Source organism: Rissa tridactyla, chromosome 21 (genome assembly GCF_028500815.1).
Source record: "Rissa tridactyla isolate bRisTri1 chromosome 21, bRisTri1.patW.cur.20221130, whole genome shotgun sequence".
Classification (NCBI taxonomy): Eukaryota; Metazoa; Chordata; class Aves; order Charadriiformes; family Laridae; genus Rissa; species Rissa tridactyla.
This window is the reverse complement of record NC_071486.1, coordinates 1,520,108-1,545,641: the sequence shown is the minus strand read 5'-3', so window position 1 is coordinate 1,545,641 and position 25,534 is coordinate 1,520,108. Positions and strand designations below refer to the sequence as shown.

The following is a 25,534-nucleotide window of genomic DNA, read 5'->3' as shown; positions in this document are numbered from 1 at the left end:
CCGTGAGCCAATCAGGCGGCGGGAAGGCGGGCGAGGGCGGTGGTGGCTGGCAAGATGGAGGAGTACGCGCGGGAGCCCTGGTGAGGGGTGGCTGCGGGGCTCGGTGCGGGCCTGGGGGCACGGGCGTGGACCGGGACTAGTGCGGGGACACCGGGGAGAGGGAGGGACCGGGGAGAGGTGGGGAGAAAGCCGGGAGGGCGCTCCGCGGCGGGGGGGTGCGGGTGTGACCTTGGCCGGGCCCCTCTGAGGGAGCGGCGGCGGGGGGAGTCCGGGCCGCGCCGGCCGAGGGGCTCCCCCGTGGCTCCCCCGTGGCTCGGGGCCTGCGTGGGCAAAGCGCTGCCGGTACCGAGTCCTGCGGAGCCTCCCTGAGGGGAAAAGGTACCGCTTGGCGGTTAGGCCCTGCGGCCTGCCCCGCGTCTGCGCCTCCGAGGGCCGCAGACGCTGCGGGGTCGGGCGCGCTTCGTCCCCTCGGGCCCGGTGACTCTGCCCTTCTCCTTCCCCCGCTTCCATGCGGCCGGAGCACACCGGCCTGGCCGCACAGGCGGCCTTACTACGGAGCTGGCGACATCTCACGCCCATCGCGTCTCAGCAGCGGCTTTGTAAACGTTCGCAGCCGCGTTGGTTGCAACCTTAAGGTTTTATTTGTAATAAAACATTTAAGTGAAGGCTAGGCTCAGGATTTAGTATGCAGCCTGTACAAATAAAGACCTGTGCCTCTTTGCGAGGCTTTTCCCAAAGCTTTGCAGATTGCTCTGCGGCCACGTTTTAAGTTTCCCAATAAATTTCAGCTCCGCCTTTCTACAGCATAAAGTTTGGGACATCAGCAAAATAAACTTTATTTATTGATTGATTGCTGTGGCCTCCAGGTAATCTCATTCTGGTTTCAGTAGGGTCATGCAATAGGGATGTGTTGTAGCTGAGCTGGGAGGGGGCTGTCGGGGGCCCCACGCTGTTTTGTCCCATTTGCTGCTGGTCACCCCGTTATCTCTGTCCCCTGCAGCGGCGGCGGGGGGGCGGGGGGGTGGTGTTCAGCCCACTGGGAGCTGGTGTTTCTGGGAGTGGTGTGACCTCGCTGGAAGGTGACACTATAATTTCCATCGCAGTCACCTTCGTTAGAAGCACGGATCGTTGCGTAGTCTGGTCTGTGCTGGGAACGGCCCGAGCGGCTGACGGGGGAGGCAGGGGTTGGGCTGTTCAGGCTGGCATGACACGACGGTTCAACAGCAAGGATGAAGTGCTGCCTCTTCTGCAGTGGAGCTGGTGTCGGGTTGGCGCCCTGTTGAACTCTCGGCACTGAGGAAAAGCAGCTTTGTTTATTTAAAATGCTTTAAAACGTGGTGCCCTCTGACTCTTGTGGTTCATCGACTGTTAGAGCTGCAGGCAGCTGTGGAGCTCGGAGGGACGATTCACCCCTCTGAGCGAGGGTCTTGGTCATGGACAGTCAGAGCTGGCGTGGCGCCTGCTGGCTGTCCTCGCTCTGCTGGCCCTGCCGCCCTCTCCTCTTTTAATCGAGCCAAACAGTGCCATGAGCAAGCGCAGCTCCCTCTGCGTGCGGAGCCGAGGTGTGGGGTATCCTCAGGCTCTCTCCCCTCAGTGGAGCTGCCCCGGGGCCCCGGCATAAGTGAAGTCCTGGCCTCTGCTCTCCTCATCTCTAAGTGATCTCGGTTGCCATCGGGAGTAGGAATCCGACCTTAGGGAATCCGACCTTATCCTGTGTGTAGCAGCGAGCACATCATTTCCCTGCTGTGAGGGCTCCCCTTAAAGTCAGGGAAACAATTAACAGTAACATTAAGCTTGTAGATAAGTGCCAAGTTAATAATGGAACAATCTCTTTTATTCTCTTCCGATTGTTCCCTCTACTGAGGTCAAACACTGACAGGGGCTGGGGGGTGTTTTGTGTCAGCTTTGAGATGCACGCGGCATCTATCCGGGAGTTCAAAGGAGCTGACATATGAAATGGCTGTGCTGGTATCAAAGGCATTTTCTCATTTAAAAGCTGCTTCTGCGGAGGCTTTGGGGATAGTTTAAAAGGAAAAATTAAGAACCCCAAAGGTAACAGCTAATGAGCTTGACATCTGAAGTAGGGTTAAAGATGGAAAAAAATCTGGGAAAGCATTCCATGATTGGGGTCTAATTAACGAAGCTTCTGTAAAGAACGGTCGCGATTTGCTAAATTGGAATTCTTTGACCTTGTGGGTAAAGGAAGACCACTTTACATAATCTATTTAGATTTCCAGAAAGCCTTTTAACAATATCACTGTTAGCAAGCTAACGAAGGAAGAGAGTTGTGATGAGATGTTTTATTCATAACAGAGTAGATCAAAATCTGGACAGAAGATGTGGAGAAGAACAAAACAAGAAAAAAAAGCCCCAAGAAGAAAGGCTTCGTCGCTTTTCATCTCGGCATCTCCGACAACAGTGTGCCTGTAACCTTTTTCTGATCATTAAGTGCAGGAAATAGGGGAAGAAAAATAAAATGTGAAGCGGGGCTAAATTATTTAATTTAGTCAAAGCTAGAGGGGATTTGCAAGGAGTATGAGATGAAAGCGTGTTACAGGCAGGGCAATAAAGAAGAAGGGTGATGGCGTGGTGGGATAACGTACAATCCTTCCACTGGTTTCTGAATCAGTGTGGGTTTGGGACTGGATGTCGCTGTCACTGGGGAAGATCACGGGTGACATTTGAGTGGGGTTGTGGTGCGTTCGGAACAACCAAGCGATGCCAAGATGGAAAAGCAAAGCAAGCGAACAATGCCATGTGTGCAAACAAGCAATTTACCATCGCTTAGAAGGCTGCGGGGGAGATTCAGAAGTAGGTCAGGAAAGCGAGGAGGCAGGGAGAATGTGTAGGAGGAGGGACTGCAAGTTTGGGAATTTTTTGCAGGAATTAAAAAAAAAAAACAACCGAAACCAACCCTCGTGACAAAATATGCCGTACAGCGCAGGGTCTGGGGAAAAGAGATGGTGTTTGTCACTCCTTACGGCAGAAGAGCATTAGCATACTCTGTGAAGTAGAGAAGTGGCAGATTCGGAAGGCATCGGTGAAGACGTACTCTCACGTGGGGGAGCTGGGTGCCGTGGGGAGTCTTCACGGACGGAAACGTGAAATTCAGAGTGAAACTGGAAATGCACATCGACGCTCAGATCTGAGATTCGCTAATGTGAACGCTGAGCTCGCCCCGGCGTTCGGTTTTGTCACCCTGCGTGGTGGTGTAGCCTGTTTTGTGCTAGGCTTTCTGATTATTGACAGCGCAGGAGCTGTAATCATCTGAGTGCTTGGCTTCTGCTGTAAGATTTTGATATAAGATGAAAGAAACAAAATAACTTTGTTATTTTATGCTTCAAAATTACCCGCAGTGGCAACAGAGCAGGTTAGCGCTCACCTAGTTTAGGAGTTCAGTTTATGGCGGTGAGTTACAAGGCTCTAGTGTTTGGCAATGGATTTTGAACCCCAAATGAAAGCTCATCTCACTGGTGTTGAAAGCATTTGCTGCGAGGGAGTTGCTTTTTCTGTTGCAAAGCTTTTGCTCGCTGGTCGGAAACACTCGACGCTGCGTGTCGTTGGAGGCAGGAATCGTGGCCCTCTGGCCCTCTGACTAGGTCTGTGTTTTGTCTGAATGAATTTCAAAGATCCAGGATGCATCAGGAAAAACCTTTTCAGTTTAACGAAAGACGACTTTGAAGTCTCTCGTTTAAATAACCAGAACTAATGAAAAGCAGGAGTGATCCAGGAAAGCGGTGTTTTGTGCCAGCTGTGAGCTGAGTCTCATTGAATTTGCCACCTAAGTTTTTTGTAGGTCAAGATGAAATTGAGAATAATAAATTTAAAGTATTTACACTCCGTAAGTAGGGCAGAGCCAGAATTCTGCAGAAGTTTTCCATGACGGAAATACGTCTTTCTGCCTTGTGTGAGGAGTTCAGGCCATTCTTCTGTGTATTTGATGCTGCCACTCAAGGGAGACGGGTTGGTAGACTCCGCAAACCTTGAGTTTGTTTTGCTGTAATGTTACCTGTGTTTTGTTGATGTCTGCTCAGCAAGCTGGATGTGAGACAATCCAGCTGGCAGGCGTGATTTTCGCTCCAGTTACCCTCAGTGCATGAGTGGCGGATTCGTTATTGTCGCTTGCGTGGTTTAACGTGGTGGAATTTAGTATTTTCATCTTTATTTTTCTTTATAGTCCCTGGAGGATAGTAGATGACTGCGGAGGTGCTTTCACGATGGGAGCGATAGGAGGTGGCATTTTCCAAGCTATCAAGGGGTTCAGAAATTCCCCAGTGGTAAGTAAAATCATTTGAGAGTGCATTCCGAGTGCGGTCCTGCTTTCTCTGTCCGTCAGCGGCGAATCTGGCCAGCTGAAGGTAGAGGAGAAGGAACGCCTGTGCAGGGAGTGGGACCGATTAACGTCCTGCATGTTATTAATCCAAACCAGGGGGGTGCATCTGGTGCCTGGCTCAGGATCCAGATGGCTCCTTCGTCTTTCTGGGGAGAAGTTCTGCTTTCCCTGTGTGATCTGTGGGCAGCAGTGGGACGCTGGCAGCCGGCTGCCCTCCCTGGCCAAGAGATGTCTCCCTTGGGATGGGGAAGTGGAGGGCGCAGCAGAATACGTCTGTCTTGGCTGATCTTCCTCCTTTGGTTCTGTCTGCATGGAAAGATGTGGAGCCTGGGCTTTTCTTCCTTTTCTGGCCCACCCCTCTGCCTTCCTTTGCAGAAATGGAAAGAATCAAAGAAAGGATCTTTTTTCTGCTTCAGATTTATATTAGGGGGTGTTATTTTCTTTAATTACTCTCTTATTTAATCATTAAGATTTTTTATTAACTGGGGTTTTTTTGATAGGTTTTGTTTAAATGCAGAAGTGTGTGTAAATGTGAAAGTTGAAGTTTAGCTGATGCAAATCAGTTTTCACTTTCGGGATTTCCGCTGCAAAATTTTGGCTATAAACCCGTTGTAGAGATATTTGCTAAAATAAGATCCAATTTCTACTAGAACGTTTGTTTTAAAACGTTTCTCTGGCTTCATATAAAAGGGATTTTTGTTGAGGTTTTTTGGTGTTACTATGTGACACTTAATAAGCCATCAGTTTGAGGTAAGTTTTGTAAATAAATAACTGTTTCCAAACTAGTCAGACCCTGCAGATACTTAACGTGAAAAGGATTATATGCTTAACTACATTCTTAATTTTGCTTAAGACTTATTAAATAAAGCTGTCCACACTTCTGAGTGGTGGTATCAAAAATAAAACTTGGGCGTGTGTTCTTTAAATCTTCTTAAAGTGTAGGAAAATATCTGGTGATAATTCTATGGGGTCCTGGATGACGTGTTTAGCGTTAGACTCTGGAAGGCTCAGCACCACATTTAGAAGCTGAATTCCTCGCTTCTCTCGGCTGCTGAGGCTGGGCTGACGAAACAAGGACTAAATCCACCACCTGAGCAGCAGGAATGACTAAATTCGGGACAACTAGTGAGGTTGCTGCTGCCAGCCGAGCACAGTGCTCCTGGCACATGGGCATCTGCGATAGGGTTGAGGTGCTTGTACCGAATAGATAAAATACTGATGGAGGTGTGACCTACCAGCATGCAGTTTTCCTCTAGCGCAGCGCCCCGGCACTCTCATCGGCTGGATTTCCCTGTCCTCCTCCTCGGACAGTCTCCTCCCTGCGGTTACCTGCGCCTGATGCTGCCGTTTGCCACGCTGGTGTCTTTTGTACAAACTGCGTGGAGCGACCGGGCATCAGATAGGAGCAAAGAAATGATACACGTGAAAAATAAATACGCTTATCTTGCTAAAAGTGTTAGTTTAAATGTCGCGTTCGATCGCCGCTAGAATCAAACAAACTTTGAGCTCAAATTGTTTAGTGCCTGATGGCTGTAATTCATTTCTGTAGTTGGCAGGTATATTATAAGGGAGTGGTAAATACTAAAGTATGTGCAAAATGCAGTTTCTGTCAGCTCCTGCTCGCGGCTCTTGAGGGTGCTTAGAAATATGCCGGGCCTGTGGCAAGTTTTTGCTCTATACAGGCAGATCGTCTGTGAGACTTCACTCTCTTATTTTAACTGTTGTTTCTCTTTTATCGTAGGGTGTAAACCACCGGCTGCGGGGAAGTTTGACAGCTATTAAAACGAGAGCTCCACAGCTGGGAGGTAATGAATTTTGTGGTGGTGTTGCGGTCAGTTGACTGTTGGTAGATAACCCAGTAGTGGGTAGATAAGCCAATTTGGGAATGTAACATGGTACAAGAGCCTGTGGGGCAGCTGTGCTTCAGCGGGGTTTTTCAGTCCAAGGAGTGAGTAAAGGCGGTTCTCATGCATGCAGGATTAGTTTACGTGGGGAGGAACGATGCTTGTGTTCATGGTGTGATAAGCCAGGGCTGACGGACAGTGGGACTGAGTGTACCCTCAGCAAGTTTGCCGATGACACCACGCTGTGTGGAATGGTCGACACGCTGGAGGGAAGGGATGCCATCCAGAGGGACCTGGACAGGCTGGAGAGGTGGGCCCATGCGAACCTTATGAGGTTCAAGAGGGCCAAGCGCAAGGTCCTGCGCCTGGGTTGGGGCAATCCCAAGCATAAATCCAGGCTGGGCGGAGAATGGCTTGAGAGCAGCCCTGGGGAGAAGGACTTGGGGGTGTTGGTGGGTGAGAAGATCCACACGCCCCAGCAACGTGCGCTGGCAGCCCAGAAACCCCCCGCAGCCTGGGCTGCATCCCCAGCAGCGTGGGCAGCAGGGCGAGGGGGGGATTCTGCCCCTCTGCTCCGCTCTGGGAGACCCCCCTGCAGTGCTGCCTCCAGCCCTGGGGCACCAATAGCAGAAGGAGACGGAGCTGTTGGAGCGGGGCCAGAGGAGGCCCCGGAGATGCTGGGAGGGCTGGAGCCCCTCTGCTGTGGGGACAGGCTGAGAGAGCTGGGGGGGTTCAGCCTGGAGAAGAGAAGGCTCCGGGGAGACCTTCCAGACCCTTCCAGTCCCTAAAGGGGCTCCAGGAAAGCTGGGGAGGGACTCTGGAGCAGGGAGGGGAGCCATGGGACGAGGGGGAATGGCTTCAAACGGAAAGAGGGGAGATTTAGATGAGATATCATGAAGAAATTCTTGGCTGTGAGGGTGGTGAGCCCCTGGCCCAGGTTGCCCAGAGAAGCTGTGGCTGCCCCATCCCTGGAGAGGTTCAAGGCCAGGTTGGACGGGGCCTGGAGCAACCTGGGCTGGTGGGAGGTGTCCCTGCCCAGGGCAGAGGGGTGGGACAAGATGATCTTCAAGGTCCCTTCCAACCCAAACCATTCTATGGGTCTACAATGTTTTAAGCAGCTCTGTGCAGAGCTGCCTGGGAGCCTGTGCGTTGTGTGCAGGGTTTTAAAATAAACAAAATTGATTCATTAAGAGAAATGATCAAACTTGGAAGAACAGTGAAGTGGATGGGGGGGGGGTTGTCTGGTAGGATTTCAGACTGTTCGCCTGTGGTCAGCTGGGTAAATCTCAGTCATTTTTGTGAAGTGAATTTTGTGCGTGAAAGTCTAAAAATCACAAAAGTGCAGCTTGAGTGAGAATGATGTTGTGCCCTCTTAAAGGTCACACTCTGGTCGTGCACTGCGCTGTGCCGTTCTGCCGGGCAAATTGAGTTAATGCATTACAGAAGGAGAAAATGGGAGCATGGTGTTGAGCGGGGAAACAGCGGCTGCGGCAGAACCACTGACAGAAATGGGGGCCAGAGGCTGCGAAGGCTTCATGGCCGCAGCCTGTGACCATGTACTGAGAGGGGCACCTCCTCCTGGATTTTAGCTGGCGTTAAGATGGCATAAAGCGTTAAGACATCCCAACTCAAGGAGGGATGAACTTATTCTAAATAGTGCTTTTCCCAAAATGAGCCTGGACGTCAATATTTATTTTTGTTTGTAATACACATTATTGTTAAAAGACTTCAGAATTTGCATTCTGAAAACTATCACAGTCTCTTTGCATCTGCCAGACACCACAGACCAGTACTGATCTTCTGAGATCATACAATCATGGAATGGTTTGGGTGGGAAGGGACCTTAAAGCCCAGCCAGTGCCACCCCCTGCCCTGGGCAGGGACACCTCCCACCAGCCCAGGTTGCTCCAAGCCCCGTCCAACCTGGCCTTGAACCCCTCCAGGGATGGGGCAGCCACAGCTTCTCTGGGCAACCTGGGCCAGGGGCTCACCACCCTCACAGCAAGGAATTTCTTCATGATATCTCATCTAAATCTCCCCTCTTTCCGTTTAAAACCCTTCCCCCTCGTCCCATGGCTCCCCTCCCTGCTCCAGAGTCCCTCCCCAGCTTTCCTGGAGCCCCTTTAGGGACTGGAAGGGGCTGGAAGGTCTCCCCGGAGCCTTCTCTTCTCCAGGCTGAACCCCCCCAGCTCTCTCAGCCTGTCCCCACAGCAGAGGGGTTCTGGCCCTCGGATCTGAGATGCTGGGAGCAGCGTTAGGATAAAGTGCAAAATTACTCTGCATCATTCTCTATGTGGAAATATGTTTTAAAAATGAAAAACGTGAAAGTTCCCTGAGCTAATCTGGCTTTATTGGGATGGAAGTTCCATTATAATCACTGTTGGATAAACTTCCTGTTATTAAATATAAATTAGTGGGGTTATATATAAGGGGTGTGTGTGTGTGTGTAATCTATGTGTCACCTGGCAAGTTGAGAATTTATCTCAATATTGATTTTAACCGATGTTTGATTCTTTGTGGGTTTGATTGTACTTTGGTGTCTGAAAGCCAGCGTGCTCGCGCCGCACCGTCTCTTGACTGGGTGGCCGCAGCAGGGCCGGCTCCGCCGCTTTCTCTGAACTGCTTTCTGTTCATTTTTTACCAGGTAGCTTTGCCGTCTGGGGAGGTCTCTTCTCCATGATCGACTGCAGTATGGTCAGAATGAGAGGGAAAGAAGATCCGTGGAATTCGATCACAAGCGGAGCCCTGACCGGAGCCATATTGGCTGCCAGAAGTAAGAAACCGAATGCTGGGGAGGATGTTAATTGAAAAACTTCTGTATTCTAAATGCGCGGTGCTCCTCGGTCACAGCGAAGCAGCAGGCTGCGGTACCCAAATTGGGATTTACTTTCTCAGGGAAATTGAAAGATAATCTGAAACTTTTGTCCTGTGCTTAGGAAAGTAATAATTACGTTCCCAGGCATTACCGGCGTTCCTTTGTTTCCTTGAGGAAGAGAGGGGGGAGTTGCGCAGTAATTATCCTTTTACTGGTGATGCGAATGAGGCTTAATGGATGCAAAATTGCTGCTTCTGAGTCTGCTTATAGGAGAGATTATAACTGAAGAAAGAGGGTTATAATATGCAAAGTAATGCAGCAGAGAAATAAAAAGCGTTGTTTTGTGCTTTGTATTTTTAGATGGACCTGTTGCCATGGTCGGATCTGCCGCCATGGGAGGGATTCTCCTCGCATTAATTGAAGGAGCTGGTATTCTCTTAACAAGATTTGCCTCCACACAGTTTCCGAACGGTGAGGAACCGTCAGCCTCCGGTATCGCGAGGCTTTTGTAGCGCAGTCTGTGCTAACGGAGCTCTTCCAGTCCTCAGGCTTATCGCAGGGTCCATCTGCTCTGCCGGCTGCTAAGGCTGCAGAAAGCCGAGGAGGAGCCGCGCGTTGCTGATGAGACAAGAGCATCATCAGCTCTGTCCCGCTGCGCGACCGGAGGCCAAAGCAGGGACGTCCCTGCTGTCCCGCCCCGTCCCCTGGGGCAGCTGTCGGGCGGTGGCAGCAGTGTTTTAGGGGGCGGTGGGTGACCCAGCAGGTCTGAGGGAAGGGCAGGCTGTGGGGAAGGGATGGCTCCGGCAGGCCAGCTACGCCCTGTGTGCCAGCGTACGGGTAACCCTGGGTTCAGCGGGGTGATCGAGATCCGTGGACAAATGCAGACAAAAGTTTTCAAAGAGGGGGTGGTGGCGGCAGCATTTTTTTTTTTTCTAAACTGCTTCAAAAACTAGATGCCTTTTGTTTTTTCGAAGTAAAATGCCGGCTGAGGTGTCAGTTAGCCGAGTCGGGAACCATTTGTGTTAATACCTGTGCAAAATCCTCAATACCTCTGTCGCCCCACCTGATTTTGGGAGGAATACGGACAAAACCACTAGTCTTGAAAGGATTAGTAGCAAGCCACTAATTCCCGAGAGGTTTCCTCTCACTGATGTCCTTTGTTCAATTTAAATTGGAAGAATTTCCGTTCTTAATACGACGGCGTTTTGAAATTCAGCTGCTTTAGAGAAAGGGTGTCGTTTGTCTGTTACGATTTATTCTCTCTCGAATTGGCGTACAGTAAACGTATTGCTTCCCTCCAGCAGAACGTCAGCAAGAGGAGTCGGGAAGCTGACTCCACAATGATTTGTTCCGTTTCACTGGCTTGCTTTATTGTCGGGCAAGTTACGGTGGGTAAACCTTTACAGGGTGGCTAAGTTCAACCCCAGGGCAATGAGGCATAGGTTTCAGCTCCTTTAGGTGACTGAAAACATCTCCTTCTCGCTCCTCTGATTCATTTCCCCCTTAATAAAGGAGATAAAAATACGGGCCTTATTGGGCTGAGGCTCCGTCAACGCGTAAAGCTCTTGAATGTCTTTGAGTGGGGGAAAAAAAAAAATAAATCAAATGTAAAGTCTTGTCGTTGGCCTCGTTAATTTTAGAGGGGATTTATATTAAAAATGCTGTGGATGTGTTTTGTGCTGTGAGCGGGAAGAATCTCTCGTCTTTCGGAATTTATGATCTGCCTTTTTTTGTTGTTTTTTCTTCCCCCGCCCCCCCAACCTCGCCTTATTCGCAGGCCCTCAGTTTTCAGATGACCCCTCGCAGTTGCAGCCCTCTCCGTTTGGCGACTACAGACAATACCAGTGATGGTTCTCCTCGTTCTCCTGGTTCACGTTGTACCCGAGCTGAAATTTCAAATGCTGGAGGAGCCAGAGGCGGTATGGTATGTCTTTACAGCGGTGGTAGTCTCTTACACGACCCATGCCGAGGGGACCTTCAGCGCTTTTCAGTGTAAAGCCGCACAGGAGAACTTCTAGAAGATGACAAATCTATTTATTCCCGATAGATTCCATTGCTGTAATGTTAACACATGTCTGATAGAATACACGGAGATTTGAGACAAGGACCAAATGGAGTCTTGTCATCCTTTGGACATGGACCGAAGTGAAAGTCTTTGGAGTCTTCTCTGGGATGTGGCAGTGACAGCGAACGCAGCTGGAGTTTAGCCTCTTCCCCACCGGATTTAGGTCGCCACACATATTTCAGCTTAAGGAAACTAATCCACACGCGGTTTTACATTCCTAAAGTGAATATTATTGGGAGAATGTGCAAGCCAGTGAAAATTATTTCCAGCAATATATATTTCACGGCTGTTGTTTCCTACGCCTGCCGCCGTGCAGCCCCAGTTCTTCGGTCAAAGCCGAATCTGCCTTTTGTGGATGCGCGGGGCTGCGGCGTTCCCCCCCCTTCCCCTAAACCCGCAAGGCCTTTGAGCCCCCTTTGGCAAGAGGTGGCAGCAAACTACTTCCTCACCTCTGCTGCTGGCCTTTCCGCCTCGGATCCGGTCCTAAGCACAATTAAAACGTCTGCTCCGTGGTTTTGTTCTTAAACTCCAGGCGTGGAGGCACGTTCCCTCTTGCCAGCGGTTAAAAAATCATCCCGTGCGATTTTCCGTTGTTAATGCTAGTTTATACTATTGCTTGCTGGCATCGTGCTTGCATGATGCGTTCTGTCGGTTCCTGATAGAATATCCGTATTCAAAAAGACTTGATTAATATGATCTGAGCCGCTTCATGGCTTTTCCTCCCCCCGGGAAGGCGTTTGATCCCTGCCCCGCGGCAGGAGCCCGTCAGAGCCGTGCGGTGGGAGGAGAGGAGGGAAATGAGGCAGAAGCGGTCACGGTAGTGGTTGACAAGGGGGTGAGCGGGGATTGTAGGAAGGGCGCACGCGAGTGCAGGATCCCGACCATCTCCTGCGTCCTGGTGCCCTGTAAAAGTGACATTTTCCTGTTCCCACCCCCCTGCCTGTCCGGGAACCGCTCCAGGGCTGCCGGGGCCTTGTGTCTCTGCTCCCTTACTGTTCCACGTTGTTGCTGCTGGTGTGTCGTTTTCAAAAACCTGAAGCACAAAAAGCACTCTGTGTGTGTGTTTGGGGGTGAAGGCTCGTCTTCCTTTGCCGCTTACTCGGCTCCTCGGCTGAATTTTAAAGACCATTTTCTCGATCTGTGTCACCCGGCCAGCACGCTCTGCTGTTCGCGGTTGAGACCCTCAGCCGTAGAGCTGGTCTCAGAGAGAGAATTACTCTCAGCAGCTGTGGGGCCTCCCCTGTGCATCCAGCTTTTCATTTTAATCACACGGGTGTTTTCCCGAACTCTTTATATGGGATTAGAGCACTCGGGTGTTGCTCAACTCCGGCCGGCTCGAGGGTTTCGGCCTCTGGCGTGGCCCTCGCACCCCAGGGCTGTCCTTTGGGGGTTTGGTGGGAGGGGAGAGGACTCAGCAAGTCCCCTCCTGGCCTGGGGGTCGTGGGTGACCTCTCCCAGCGGTGCTGTGGCCGGGATGGGATACGGGGATGTGCAGGAGCTGCTGTAGGTCGAGCTGCAGCCGGGGAACCTGCCGCTCCCCGCCCCGGGGGCTCCACCAGGCCCCCAAAGCCAGGCCACATCCAAACAGCTCCAAAAAGGGGCCACCACACAACCCTTCCCCACAGCAGGAGGGACAGAGGGAGGGTGGGGACGTGTGCCACCGGTGACGGCTGCGGTGGCCCTGGCAGGCGTTCCTCCCTCACCCCTCTGTAAGGTAACGGGCTCGGGCTGCCGCAGAGCTTTGCTCAGCTCAGCTCTTCCCCCCCTAATCCCCCGTGATCACCCCAGAGACGTTGATTTGGGGTGCCATCCTCCCTCCCCCACGCACCAGCCGGGCTGCGGCAGCTCAGGGCACCCCCTCCTCATCCTCACCAACCCCTGTGGGGGGGGAAGCCCTTGGTCCTGACAGGGAAGAATTTCCTCCCCCGGCAGGGCTCCCTCTGCTTTATCTCACCCCTCGGGGCTGTCCAGTCTCACTGCCCCCCTCATGGGTGCTCCTGGGGGTGCTCAGCACCCACACCCCCAGCCACTTCCCTACTCCCAACCCAAAAAACGAGACGGACGGCACCGGCACGACACTGAACTATTGACCTTTTTATTTCAATCAGCTACAGCAGCTCTACATTCCCCTAACACACTGTCCTTCCTTCACTACCACAGACAGCGAGGGAGCCGAGTACACTGCGGTGGCAGCAAGTCTTTTTAAAGCTTAGTATTAAATATTAAATATTCTCTCATTTATGTTTACATTACTTTGTCAAGGAAAACAAACAAACAAACAAACAAAAAATATAAGACAATTAAAACTTAAGTTACACGAATCTGTGCCCTGGGCAGCGGAGCTGGGAGGGAGGGGGGGGGCTGCAGAGCTGCCCCCTCCTCCTCTGCTGCGAGGGATATGCAAAAAAAAAAATAATCTCTGGTAGTGCGTGTCGCTGCCGGCTCCGGCGGTGAGCTGGGGTGGTGGGGGGGGCTCGGCCGGGCCGGGAACTGGGGGTTCCGCACCCTTGGCTTTAGGGAATCATGCCTGGGAAAGTGGGATCACCCCGGACTGGCCGGAGGAGGAGGTGAGAGCGCAGCCGGGGGCCGCCTCGCCTCCCCCCCCAGCCCCAGCGAAGCGTGTGGCAACGGGGGTGAGGATTTGGTCGATAATGCTAAAGAATTTTTCTGTTTCTTTTTTTTTTTTTTTTCTTAAAAAAAAAAAAAAAAAACCAACCAACCAAACACAAACAAACAAAACCCAACCAACAACCCCAAACGAGTTTTGAGTCTTCCTTTGATTTTAGCAAAGACAGAGTTTAAAAAGCACTTAGGAAGCTTGTACTAAAACCAGGCGCTCTCAGAGCAGAGAGTCGTCTGTGCACCCCCCTTCCAGTCCGTAGCGAAACTCCTGCAGGTTCGACACCCCGTAGAAGTGGACGAAGGCCGCCGCCACCACCAGCACGTGGAAGATCTGATGCGACTGAAACTGCGGGGAAGCGAAAAAGCCCTTTAGACGGGACCAAAGGGCACAAAGTAACGCCGGGAACACCTCTTCCTCCTCCTCCTCCTCCTCCTTCTCCTCCTCCTCCTCCTCCTCCTCGCTGCTTCTGCACCACCCCAGGACTGCCTGAACTCCACTTTTCCCCGCTCCTTGCTCCCAGGCAGCGTTTTCCACCCCTGTACTTTGCCTGCCCTGCCTGCTGGCAGTGACCAGTCAAGGTCTGGCTGCCTGACGTGCGCTGGGGTGCAGCAGGACACCCCCACCCTCCTCCTCCTCCCCTTGGAGCTCACCCCACCCTCCATCCGCTCAGCGCCCCGCACTTGCCGCCTCCGCTCCGCACTCACCCAGATGTCGAACTTGCCCGGGAAGAAGCGCTCGGGGATGCGGGCGGCGTAGAGCCCCGCGCCTGTGATGTACATGACGGCCATGAGGAAGAACCAGCCCATCTGGCCGACGGTGGTGGCTTTGACGAAGCCTTCGGCGATGGTGAAGTGCATGGTGGGCACCACGCCGCTCAGCCCCAGCCCCAGAAAGACGCCTGCGGCCGAGAGGAGAGATCAGCAAACCGCTGCTGCTCCCCTCGCCCCCTCGTCCTGGAGGCACCAGCAGCTTTTCCTCGCTCAGTCCTGGATTATCCAACCCCCACGGCATTTATCCTTCAAAAAATGAGGGATCTACAGCTCTACGTCCCAGTCGAAACCAGTGCTGACAGCCCCTCCCAGTGCTGACTGGGCAGAGCTCACCACCTGCAGGGTTGTGGCAGCTCCCGCTCCTGGCTCCGGGAATGGCCCTTCGGGAAGGTGCCAGCCCGTCGGATGGCACCGGAGCCTCGCAGGCGCGAGGAAGGCAGCAGCCCCAGCCAGCCCTTCCAGGAGGGGCTGCGCCAGAGTCATTTGTTGGGTGAAGCTGCCTGGACCTCAAGGCGAAGGTGCTAATTAGCGGTGATGAAATTTTCAACTCTGGCATCTAATTAGTTCGGCGGAGAGCAAACGGCACCGCAGCGAGACACCAGCCCAGAGCGGCTGCGGCTTGTGCTCACAGCGGGCTTTGGCCCAGCCAACGCTCTCGTTTGGCACCAGGGGAGGCCAGCAGCCCCCTCCGGGAGCCGCAGCTGGGGCAGCGGTGGGGCTGGCAGCCCCCCCTTGTCCCCTGCCCTCCTCCCAGGGGGTGTCCTGCCTCACGCGCCAGCGCTGCTGCCCGGCCCCCAGCTCAGCACATCGTCTCTCGCCAGGCAGCGACGAGGCTGCTACAAGAGACGCTTTGCTGCAGGAGCCCCCCCGGGAGGGGAGGGCGGGCAGAGGCGTTTCTCTGCGCTCACTGAGGCTGGTTTAACCTGCAGCAGGGCTGAGACAGGGCGTACGTGCGGAGCGGGCCAGGGGTGGCCTCACCCTGCCACCTCCAGGAAGGCAGGAACATGCCAGCGCGTAACTGGCAGGGGAGAGACGAGGGAACCTCTCCCTTCTCCGCCCGAGCTGCAGGTTCACGCTGCCAAACTGCTTCCCGGAGAAGGTGGCTTCGCGCGGCACAGCCCCAGGCCACCCGGCCGCCGCTTACAGGGCTATTTTTAAACGGTGTTTGTCTGCTCCAAACCTCGGGCTCGCCGAGTGCCAGGCGGAGCTCGGGCCCTGCTGAGCCGAGGATCTAAACCCCCGAGGAGGAAGGAGACTCTCCCTGCCAGGAGCTGCTGCAGGGCAGCGTAGTGCTCTGGGGGAGTTCGTTCTGCAGATGCCGGGAGCTCTGCCCGGAGGGGAAGAGCCACCCCACAAGGGGATCTTCCCAAAGTCCCTCCCGGGGCTGGGGACTCGGGGTGAGGAGGGAGAACTCCTACCTGCTCTTGTCTGCCTGTGCTTGGGGGTGGCAAACCGGTCCCACTGCGCAACGATGATGGCAGAGATGCCCAGGACACAGACGATGGAGAGGTAGATGAGTCTTGGCTGCGGGGAGCAGTAGAACGAATAGTAGAGCCATGGGACAAAGCTCCCCATGATCAGCAGTGCAATTCCTGAATAATCCAACCTGCAGCCGGGGTATAACGACAGAGAGTCACTGGTGAGCCCTAAACTCCACCCCCCTGCCCCCCGGCGTCCTCTCAGTAACGGTGTGTCAGTGCCCCAACGGAGCCCCCGCGGCCCGGCAGGCAGCCACAGCCCCGCGGGTGAAGCCGAGTGCCCAGAGAGGGGAGATCTTGGGTCTCACCAACGCCATTTGGGGCAGGAGAAAGGGCCTGGGCGCGTACGCGGCTTCTGGGGATGCAGCGCTCGGCAGGAGCGCAGGGGATGAACAGGAGCCGGCTGGATACGAGAGGGGGCCGGGCGCTGAAACCACCATATGGATTTCGCTATTCTCCTCCGCTGCAAAGTGCTTTCGATCTATCGATCCAGGAACCATTTCAGCACCGAAAGCACCCGCTTGCGTTACCCCCCCCCACCACCGCGGCGGCCGTGGCAAGCGCCTTCCCCGGTAGGCAAGGACATTTCTGCTGAGGGCACAGCAGCAGGGTTTGTTCTATGGACACGATCTCTGGGAGACCCGCCGGATCTCCGGGGTTCACGCAAAGGAGATTGGCAGGATTTCCCAGCAAGAAGCACCCAAATAAAGGCCTCTGACAGATCCTATTTGAAAGACTCGCTGCTGCTCCGCCTGACGTGAGCTTGCCTCTAAGAGCAGCCCGCGCACCGCCCTCGGGGAGAGGCACTGGCCACTGCCCAGCTTTTCCACTTTGCCGGGAAGCCTGTTTGTTTTCTTTCCATTTGGTTTCAATCCAAATTGGATCCGAACCAGCGTTTTTGAAAGCAGCCGGTAAACTGGCAACGGCCAAACTGCCGTGTCTCATGAGAGCGAGACCCCTCCTCAGTTCACTGCTACGAGGGGCACAAAGGCTGTTCCCTTGGGAGCGGCGGGTTCCCACTCTTTATTATCCACCTCATCGTACGAGCGGCGGATTTAAGGTGCTCAGGCGCAGGGCAGAGCCCTCCAGCACCCAGCTGTGGTTCACAGGATTCGGTGACCGCTCCCTTCCCCGCCAAGGATCAAACTTTTGGGAACGCAGCGCTTTCCAAGAGGAAACGCTGTGACAACTCGAAACCTCCTACGAGACCACACAACCGCCCTTGTGCTGACTCACTTTGAAAAAGTCCGTGAGACCTTCTCCGAGTGACAGTAGACAGTGTGGAAAAGCCAGGAGAAGCTGAGGCACAGCACTGCTCCCAGGAAGAACATCCCGAACACCACCTTCTCCTGGAGAGGAGCCATGAAATACATGTTGGGCCGCAGCATGGTCAGGATCCCCAAGCAGAGGAACAAGACAAAACCTGCAGGGAACACACCAAACGGAGAGTCAGGCAGAAGGCAAGTGAACGAATTCAACAAAACGCAAAGAGAAACAAGTCCCTGGGGGCAAGGGCACGGTCAGGCGCAGGGTGAAGAGCCACCGACCATCCCCAGGTTTCAGAGGAACGTGCTCCGAGGCTTTCCTGTCTTGCCCCAGGACACGTTTTTCTGTCCCACACGAGAAGCAAAGCCACAAACGGTCGCTGAACCCAGCCCGGGGGCCCCGCTGTGAGGAAATGTCCTGGTCTCTTCCCCCAGGGAGCTCCGGGAGCCCTCGGGCACCTCGCGACCAGCTGCCTGCGCACACCGGACCAGGCAGGGGTAAGGTGACCCTCCAACGGGAGGCCCCGGGCACGGAGAGGACCCCAGCACCAAGCAAGTCCTGGCCATAAAAGGCCACCCTTGTGCGTGGGGGACAAGCCCACCTTCAGCCCCAGGGCTCCCAAACCCCCCCAGTCACCTAGCAAGTGCGTCCAGATGTTGCCCGTCTCGGTGTGTATTCGGAAGATGCTCTTGAAGCAGGCTCGGAAAGACGGCATGGGAGGCCTGTGGCCGTGCAGGAGGTAATCGTTGTCCTTCAGCCAGTCAGGCAGCACGTCGTAAGGGATCACGCGCCAGCGCCCTTCCCACACCTGCAACATGCCAAGCTGGGCTGGTGGCCCCCAGAGCATCGAGCCAGCCCAAAGGCTCACGTTTACTCACACCAGGAGCCAAAAGTCACATGCGGAACAAGCCCAGCCAGGGCTGAAAATGCCCCGTAAGGCTCCTCGGAGAGAGGGAATTTAGCCCTTGCGAAATCAGGCACCCCCTTAAGCCACCCACATCCTGCAGAGCGCTCCCCACACGCACCCCAGGGAGCCAGAGCCGATTTGCACCCTCAGGTTTAACCCTTCTGTGCCCAAAGTAACTGTTCCCTGCAGTGGGGAAGTCCCTTCCTTTTTGGTCAGGGAAGAGGGAGCCCTGGCTGGCAACAGAACCGGGCTGGCCCTCAGCCGGTGCCACTGCTTACTGAACCGCAGGGACCGCGGGCACAGGCACCCGGTGAAACCAGCAACAGTGCTTGGTCCCCGGTAGAGGAACGCAGACGCACTGGGGCGGCTCCCCAGGTCGCTGCTCATCCCGCACGGCTGGGCACAACCTCCAACACCCAACGGCACCTCCCAGCTGCCGCCATCCCCTTCCTGTACCATTCCCAGGAGACACTACCGGGAGCAGGCAGCCGGCAGAGCCACATGGAGCCCCGGGAACTTCACCCAGAGAAAGCAACACGTCCCAGCCCCTGCCTGTTACCCTGAGCCCGGGGCATCCTGGCCTCATTAATATTCCAAAATGAGGATTGGGGATCACACCAGGCTCCCATACCTTATACACAAACTCTTCCATCTTCTCCATCGCGTGATGAGCCTGCAGAGGCAGAGTCAGCACACGGACCACCTCCTCCTCTTCCTCACGGGCCGCGGGGCACGGCGGGTCTTCTGCCTAGAGGGAGAAAGGCCGGGAGGAAGTCATTCCTGCCCGCGGGAGGAGGAACAGCGTGTGGAGAGCAGCGAGTCCCTTTCGAGAGCACCTGGGGCTTCATCCCTTCCCGAGGGGACAGGCCGGACCCGCCGGTCACCGCCACTTATGCAACACGCTGCTGTCTTAACCATCTCGGGCAGGCTAATCCCAGATTTATCCTTGCTGAAAAGCAGGATTACCCTGGGGGATTTTCATCCCTACACCCCTGGAACAACCATTTGGCCCAGCCAGGAAACCCGGCCCCCCAACCCAGCCACGAGCCCAAGGGAGAGCACGGCCAGCGGCTCCCTGGCACCCTCCCGAGCTGGGAACACTCTGTCCATCCTGCCTCTGCTCCCAACCTCCTCCTTTTCCGCTGGTGGGTTTGGGAAGGCGATTTCCAGCCCTAAAGCTGCCAACACCCCCTTCAAACACCCTCTTCACTCTGAGCAGCAGCGCTGCCACGCAGAGACAATGCATCTCGGCCATCCCAGGCCTGCGCCCGCACGACGGGAATGGTTCTTGGGCCAGCTCAGCTCCGGGACCAGCCAGACCCTCTGCCCCTCACGGCCTCTGGCCCCTCACGGCCTCTCTGCGCTGACACAACGCGAGGAACAGCCCCGGGGCCCCGCAAAACCCACCCTGCCGCCGCATCGTTCAAGCTGCTAATGGGATAAGGGGCAAATTCCCCGGTTAATCCGCAAGGACGGAGTGGGGAGTCCCAGGATGGGGGCGCCGGGGCCTCGGGGGGCGAGGGAGGGCTTACACTGGCCGAGCTGGCGGCTCCTTGGTCCCCCTTCTCCTCCAGCAGCGGCCCCAGCTCGGCCAGCTCCAAGTGGGCTCTGTCCCGGCCGGCGGCCGCCAGCCCGTTGCCCTGCCCGGCGGCGGAGGCTTTGCGGGACGCCATGGCGGCGGGCTCGGTGCTGGGGGGCAGCCGGTGCAGGTCCCTCCGCGTCCTTCTGCCGCCGCGCTGGGGAGGGAGGAAGGAAGAAGGGAGTCACCGGGAATCGCGGGCCGCGCGCCCCGCCCCGGCCCCTCCGCGGGCTGGCACCGGCGGGCCCGGACCGGCACCCCCGCGGGCTGGCACCGGCGGGCCCGCCCCTCCCCGGGACACCGTCAGGGCCGAAGTCGCCGCCCGCCCCGTCCCCCCCGCACTCACCGGCCGCTACATCCCGCGCTGGGCGGCGGCGGCGGCACCGGAAGCGACGCTGAGGGAACGGGCCGCTTCCGGCGGCGAGGCCCCGCCCCGCGCCGCGACAACGCTCCACCGGGCGGAGCGGCGGGGGGGCGCTGCGCGGGCTCCGCGCTCTGATTGGCCGCCGCCGCTGTCTGTCTCTCTCTCCCCCCCCACCCGCCGCTGCGATTGGCCGAGCCGCCCGCCTGACGTGCCGGCGGGAGGCGCTCTAGCCCGGCCGCGCGTCTCTCTGCCCGCGCGCTCGGCTGCCCCCTAGTGGCGGGGCGGGACGCCGCGCCGGGAGCGCCACCTGCGGGAGTCCCGCGATGGCGGCGGGCGGGCCCGGGGGACCGGGGGGAGCCGGGGCGGTCGCGCACCCCGCGGCCCTACCGGGGAGGGGGCACAGACCCCCGCGGGGCGAGGGCCGGGCTCACACCGCCCTTGGGCCTGCTGATAGTGACCCTACTGCCCCATCATGGCCGCCCTGAGGGGTGCCAGGCCAGGCCCCGTCCATCCCCCTGTCCCTGTCCCTCTGTCCCCGATGGCCGTCGGCCACCCCGCCGCCGCCGGTCCCCTGTGAAGGCCGTCGAGGGCTTCCCCGGCTGCCGACAGCCCCGGCGAGCAAATGTCCGCAGCAATAATTGATGGCCGAGGTCGTCCTCGGCCTGTCGGGGCAGCTCGTCTTTCCCTGCCCGGAGGTTTAATTACCTCCGCTAACGACAGCCGGGGCTGGAGACTCCCCTCCGCCGCCCAGCACAATGGCGGATCCTGTTCCCCATCAATCATTCATGTCCCCACCGATGGAAGGGGTTTCTCGGGGGCTGCTGGTCTGGGAAAGGGGGGCTGGGGGGCGGAATTTCCGACCTTCCTGCCGTTAAATAGGCGCTGACGGTGCCGAGGTGGGCTGGAGGCGGCCGGGTCACCCGCTGTCCCCGCAGGGTGAGTGGTGGCGGGGCTTGGAGGGGATGTGAGGTTTGGAGGGGACGTGGGGTTTGGAGGGGACACGGAGTTTGGAGGGGATGTGGGCTTTGGAGGGGACACGGGGTTGGAGGGGACACGAGGTTTGGAGGGGACACGGGGTTGGAGGGGACGTGGGCTTTGGAGGGGACACGGGGTTGGAGGGGACAGGGGGTTTGGAGGGGACACGGGGTTGGAGGGGACAGGGGGTTTGGAGGGGACGTGGGTTTGGAGGGGACACGGGGTATGGAGGGGACACGAGGTTTGGAGGGGACACGGGGTTGGAGGGGACGTGGGCTTTGGAGGGGACACGGGGTTGGAGGGGACACGGGGTTTGGAGGGGACGCGGGGTTGGAGGGGACGTGGGCTTTGGAGGGGACACGGGGTTGGAGGAGACACAGGGTTTGGAGGGGACACAGGGTTTGGAGGGGACACGGGGTTTGGGGCTCTTTGGGGGTGGGAGGTGCTTTGGGGATTTTGGGCACCCCCGTGTCCCGCTGGAGCCGGGGGGCCAGGCTGGGTTGGGGCTGGTGGTGGCCAGGGCTCTGCTCTCCCCTCTGCAGGGACAAACACTGCGCTGTGTCCCCCCCCGCCGGTGTCCCCATGGGTGTCTTGAGCTGCATGAAGTACCTGATGTTCATCTTCAACGTGCTGGTGTTTGTGAGTCCTTGGGGGCCCGGCGTGGTGGAGGGGACCCGTCCCCTGGGTGGGGGACACCAGTCCGTGGGGGGGGACCCCAGCAGAGGTTAGAGCATCCCCGAGTCCCCGTGGGGTCCCTGCGCCCCATAACCCCAGCGTGTCCCACAGGCTGGGGGGACGTGCCTGGCAGGTGTGGGGATCTGGGTGGCCGTGGACCCGGCTGGTTTCCAGGACATTGTGGCTACCAAGGCGGTGCTGAGGGCGGGTGCCTACCTGCTGCTGGCCGTGGGCATCGCCCTGGCGCTGCTGGGCTTCCTGGGGTGCTGCGGGGCCCTGCGCCGGAGCCGGCCCCTGCTGCTGGTGGTGAGAGAGGGGAGACGGGAGGCGGGGGGTGGGTTGCTGGGGGGCTGGAGCCTGCGGGATGTGGGGAGCAGGGGATGGAGGGTGCTGGGGGACGCAGGGACCGGGGGGTGGAGGGTGCTGGAGGTTGTGGGGACCAGGGGGTGGAGGGGGATGGAGGATGGGGGGACCAGGGGATGGAGGATGCAGGGACCAGGGGATGGAGGGTGCTGGGGGTGGGGACCAGGGGATGGAGGGTGTTGGAGGACGCAGGGACCAGGGGGTGGAGGGTGCTGCGGGACTCGGGGTCCAAGGGATGGAGGGTGCTGGGGGATGCAGGGACCAGGAGATGGAGGGTGTTCGGGGTGGGGACCAGAAGATGGAGGGTGTTGGAGGTGGTAGGGACCAGGGAGTGGAGGGGGATGGAGGACGCAGGGGCCAGGGGATGGAGGGTGCTCAGGAATGGGGGGACCAGGGGATGGAGGGTGTTGGGGGATGCGGGGTGTCCCCGGAGGATCCAGAAGCCCGGTGTTTCCCATCCTGGCCCTGTCAGATCTCAACGCCTCCCCCCTAATCCAGCCCCCACCTTGTGAGTCTTTCAATTTCGAGCCCAGAGGATTTTATAAAGCCAGTGAGTGGGGTCACTTCTCTCCGCAGCCGCTGGCTTGTCCCATGTGGGACAACTTTTCCCCCCAATGGCGAGAGCTAGAAACCCCTTTCTGAGCGCCGACACCCCAATTTCTTTGGCATCCCCAAGCTCTGGCAGCTGGTGGTCCTCAGAGATGTGGCACATGTCCCCTGTGTCCCCACGGTCTGAAGGGCGCAGGGCTCGGGCAGGGCTGGGGAGGAAGAGCCGGAGTGAGCTGCCGGCGGGGTCGGGCTGGTCTCTGACTGCTCCATCCCGCTGCCTTCCAGTTCTTCATCCTGGTGAGCCTTGTCTTCGTCACGCAGCTCGTCGGGGCCATTCTCTTCCTGGTGCACTGGAAACAGGTACCGTCCCCGCGTCCTGACGCTGTGCCCGGGATGGCCACCCCCTCTCCTCCCTCCGTCATGCCATGGGTCATGGCCCCAAAACCCCCAGGGTAGTGGACTGGTACAGGGATGTCCTTTCTCACCCTCATCTTCATCAGCAACACCCTGATGCAAGCCCGAAATCGTGTGGGTGGGTCCCATGGGTGGGTGCCCATGTCCTCTCGAAGAGAGCCAGCGCCCCGGGGTGGGTGCGCAGCCCCCAGGGCCCTGTCCCTGGCACTGGTCCCCCAGTGCTCACAGGTGGCACCGATCCCACAGATCCAGCCCGAGCTCTTCCTCTCCGAGCTGCGGAGGAACTACCGTGGGGACGAGGGCGCCGAGGTCTTCTCCACCGCCTGGAACACCCTCATGGTCACGGTGAGCAGCCGGGAGGCTCCTGGTGGGCTACGGGGCTGGGGGGTGGAGCACCCACAGGACCTGCCGAGGGTGACCCCGAATGCAGGCGAGGGGCTCGTGGACCCCAGACACTGAGCTCCACGCTGGGCTGTTCCTCCTCCCTCCGTCACCTCCCCAAGTGATGTCCCCCCCTCATTTTGAGTGCGTGTTGATGGCATTTCCCTTCTGTTTCAGTTCTCGTGTTGTGGCGTTTTAGGACCCGAAGACTTTGGGAATGGCTCCTGCTTCCAGGAGCTGCACCCGGGGACGCCCTGGCCACGGGCTTGCTGCGCCCGGGATGGGCTGCTGCAGGCGGGCAAGCTGCTGGGCTGGGAGCAGTGCCGGGAGAGGAGCCCCGGCTACATCCACGAGCAGGTGGGACACGATCCCACCGCCTCCCTCTCCCATCCCCAGCGCTTCCCAGGCTCAGGGCAGTGGGACAGCACCGTCCTCTGCCCCCAAGCGTCGGGGACAGGAGCCTGGGACACTGCCCACCCGGTGACTCCCCAAGTCCTCAGCTCGTCCTGCCCCACCACGGTGCCCCCCACACCCCCCGATCTCACCCTCTGAGCTCCCTGAAGCCATGGGGAGCACGAGCGAGCGCCTCCGTCGTCTCTCTCCCCGCCCAGGGCTGCTTCTCCGCCTTCGGCAGGACCTTGCAGAAATACATCTCCGTCCCCGGGACTTGCAGCCTGGCCATGCTGGGCATCGAGGTGCTGAGCGGGGCCGGAGGGGAGAGGGCGGATGGGAAGGAACAGGGTGGACGGGAAGGGACAGGGCAGGCAGCGGGTCACCTCGCAGGGGCTCTCTTTTTGCCGGGAGGGTGGTCTGAGGGTGAAGGCACCACAAATGAGCTCAGGGTGGACCCTCCCCAGGTGTCTAGCTGTCTTGGTCACAGCCAGGAAGCGGGTGCAGGTACAGCGGGTCTGGCTCGGGGTGTAAAACCAACCTCCCGCTGCGGGTGAAAGGGCTGGGGAGGGTTTATTTGGCTCCACCAGCCCGGGAGGGGAGAGGTGTCAGGCTCAGGAAGGTCCCAAGCGCCTCCTCCCCCATCCCTTAGTCTTTGGGCTCTCTGAGTCCAGCTGCAGCGAGGTGCGAGCGTGGCCGGGCAGCGGGGGCCTGACCCGCTCCCCCCTCCTGCCGTTTCAGATCTTCGCCATGTTCTTTGCCTTTTGCCTTTATTACAACTTCGACTGAGCAGGACGAGGCGCGGCAGAGACAAGCCCAGGGCTCCGGAAACAGCAGCAGGCGAGGCCTCCCCATCTCCTGTCACGTTGGAGCTCAGCACCCCCGCTACTGCCCCGTCCTGTCCCTGATCCGGCGGGAGCGTGAGGATGGGCCAAGGCTGGCTTTGCTCAGAGCAGGGACAGGACACAGGTTAAATTCCTTAGAGGCACCGGCAGGGCAGGAGGCTGAGCATCCCAGACTGGCCGGGGGGTGGGAAGGGACCTCTGGGGATCACCCAGTCCCACCCCCTGCCAGAGCAGGGTCACCCAGAGCAGGTGGCACAGGAACGCGTCCAGGTGGGGTTGGGATGTCTCCAGAGACGGAGACTCCCCCACCTCTCTGGGCAGCCTGTGCCAGGGCTCTGCCACCCTCACAGCAAAGAAGTTCCTCCTCATGTTGAGATGGAACTTCCCATGGGCAAGTTTGTGCCCGTTACCCCTTGTCCTGTCCCCGGGCACCACTGAGAAGAGCCTGGCCCCATCCTCCTGACACCCCCCCTTTCAGTATTTATCAGCGTTGATAAGGTCCCCCCTCAGCCGTCTTTTTTCCAGACTGAAGAGACCCAAATCCCTCAACCTTTCCTCATCAGAGAGATGTTCCAGTCCCCTCAGCATCTTGGTGGCCCTTTGCTGTCCCCTCTCCAGCAGTTCCCTGTCCTTCTGGAACCGCGGAGCCCAGAACTGGCCCCAGTGCTCCAGCTGTGGCCTCCCCAGGGCAGAGCCGAGGGGGAGGATGAACCTCCCTCCACCCGCTGGCCACGCTCTGTTTAACGCCCCCCAGGAGACCCTTGTCCTTCTTGGCCACCAGGGCACATCGCTGGCTCACGGGCAACTTGGTGTCCACCAGGACTCCCCGGTCCCTCTCTGCAGAGCTGCTCCCACTGCGCTCTGCCATCGATCTTCACAAAATTAAACAGCTCTGGTG

General features: G+C 57.6%; 3 protein-coding genes across 3 annotated transcripts; 2 read left to right on the top strand and 1 right to left on the bottom strand.

Moving 5' to 3' along the window:
• TIMM17A (translocase of inner mitochondrial membrane 17A) lies at positions 1-11,753 on the top strand. Its single transcript, XM_054181519.1, has 6 exons — positions 1-80; positions 4,178-4,277; positions 6,075-6,138; positions 8,822-8,950; positions 9,353-9,463; positions 10,770-11,753. Exons 1-6 carry the CDS (start codon positions 55-57, stop codon positions 10,838-10,840), a joined length of 501 nt encoding a protein of 166 aa, XP_054037494.1. The 5' UTR covers positions 1-54; the 3' UTR covers positions 10,841-11,753.
• A 1,385-nt stretch (positions 11,754-13,138) lies between these two features.
• On the bottom strand, positions 13,139-20,119 carry ADIPOR1 (adiponectin receptor 1). Its single transcript, XM_054181484.1, has 8 exons — positions 20,027-20,119; positions 19,634-19,837; positions 18,733-18,849; positions 17,831-18,002; positions 17,165-17,351; positions 15,869-16,056; positions 14,385-14,578; positions 13,139-14,025 (listed from the first exon to the last, which is right to left on the bottom strand). The coding sequence occupies exons 2-8, from the start codon at positions 19,772-19,774 to the stop codon at positions 13,897-13,899; spliced, it is 1,128 nt and encodes a 375-aa protein (XP_054037459.1). The 5' UTR covers positions 19,775-19,837; positions 20,027-20,119; the 3' UTR covers positions 13,139-13,896.
• A 2,206-nt stretch (positions 20,120-22,325) lies between these two features.
• Positions 22,326-24,723, top strand: LOC128900450 (tetraspanin-18-like). The gene is made up of 6 exons (XM_054181592.1): positions 22,326-22,364; positions 22,892-22,966; positions 23,267-23,365; positions 23,579-23,758; positions 24,013-24,096; positions 24,533-24,723. Exons 1-6 carry the CDS (start codon positions 22,326-22,328, stop codon positions 24,578-24,580), a joined length of 525 nt encoding a protein of 174 aa, XP_054037567.1. The 3' UTR covers positions 24,581-24,723.
• The last annotated feature ends 811 nt before the right edge of the window (positions 24,724-25,534 follow it).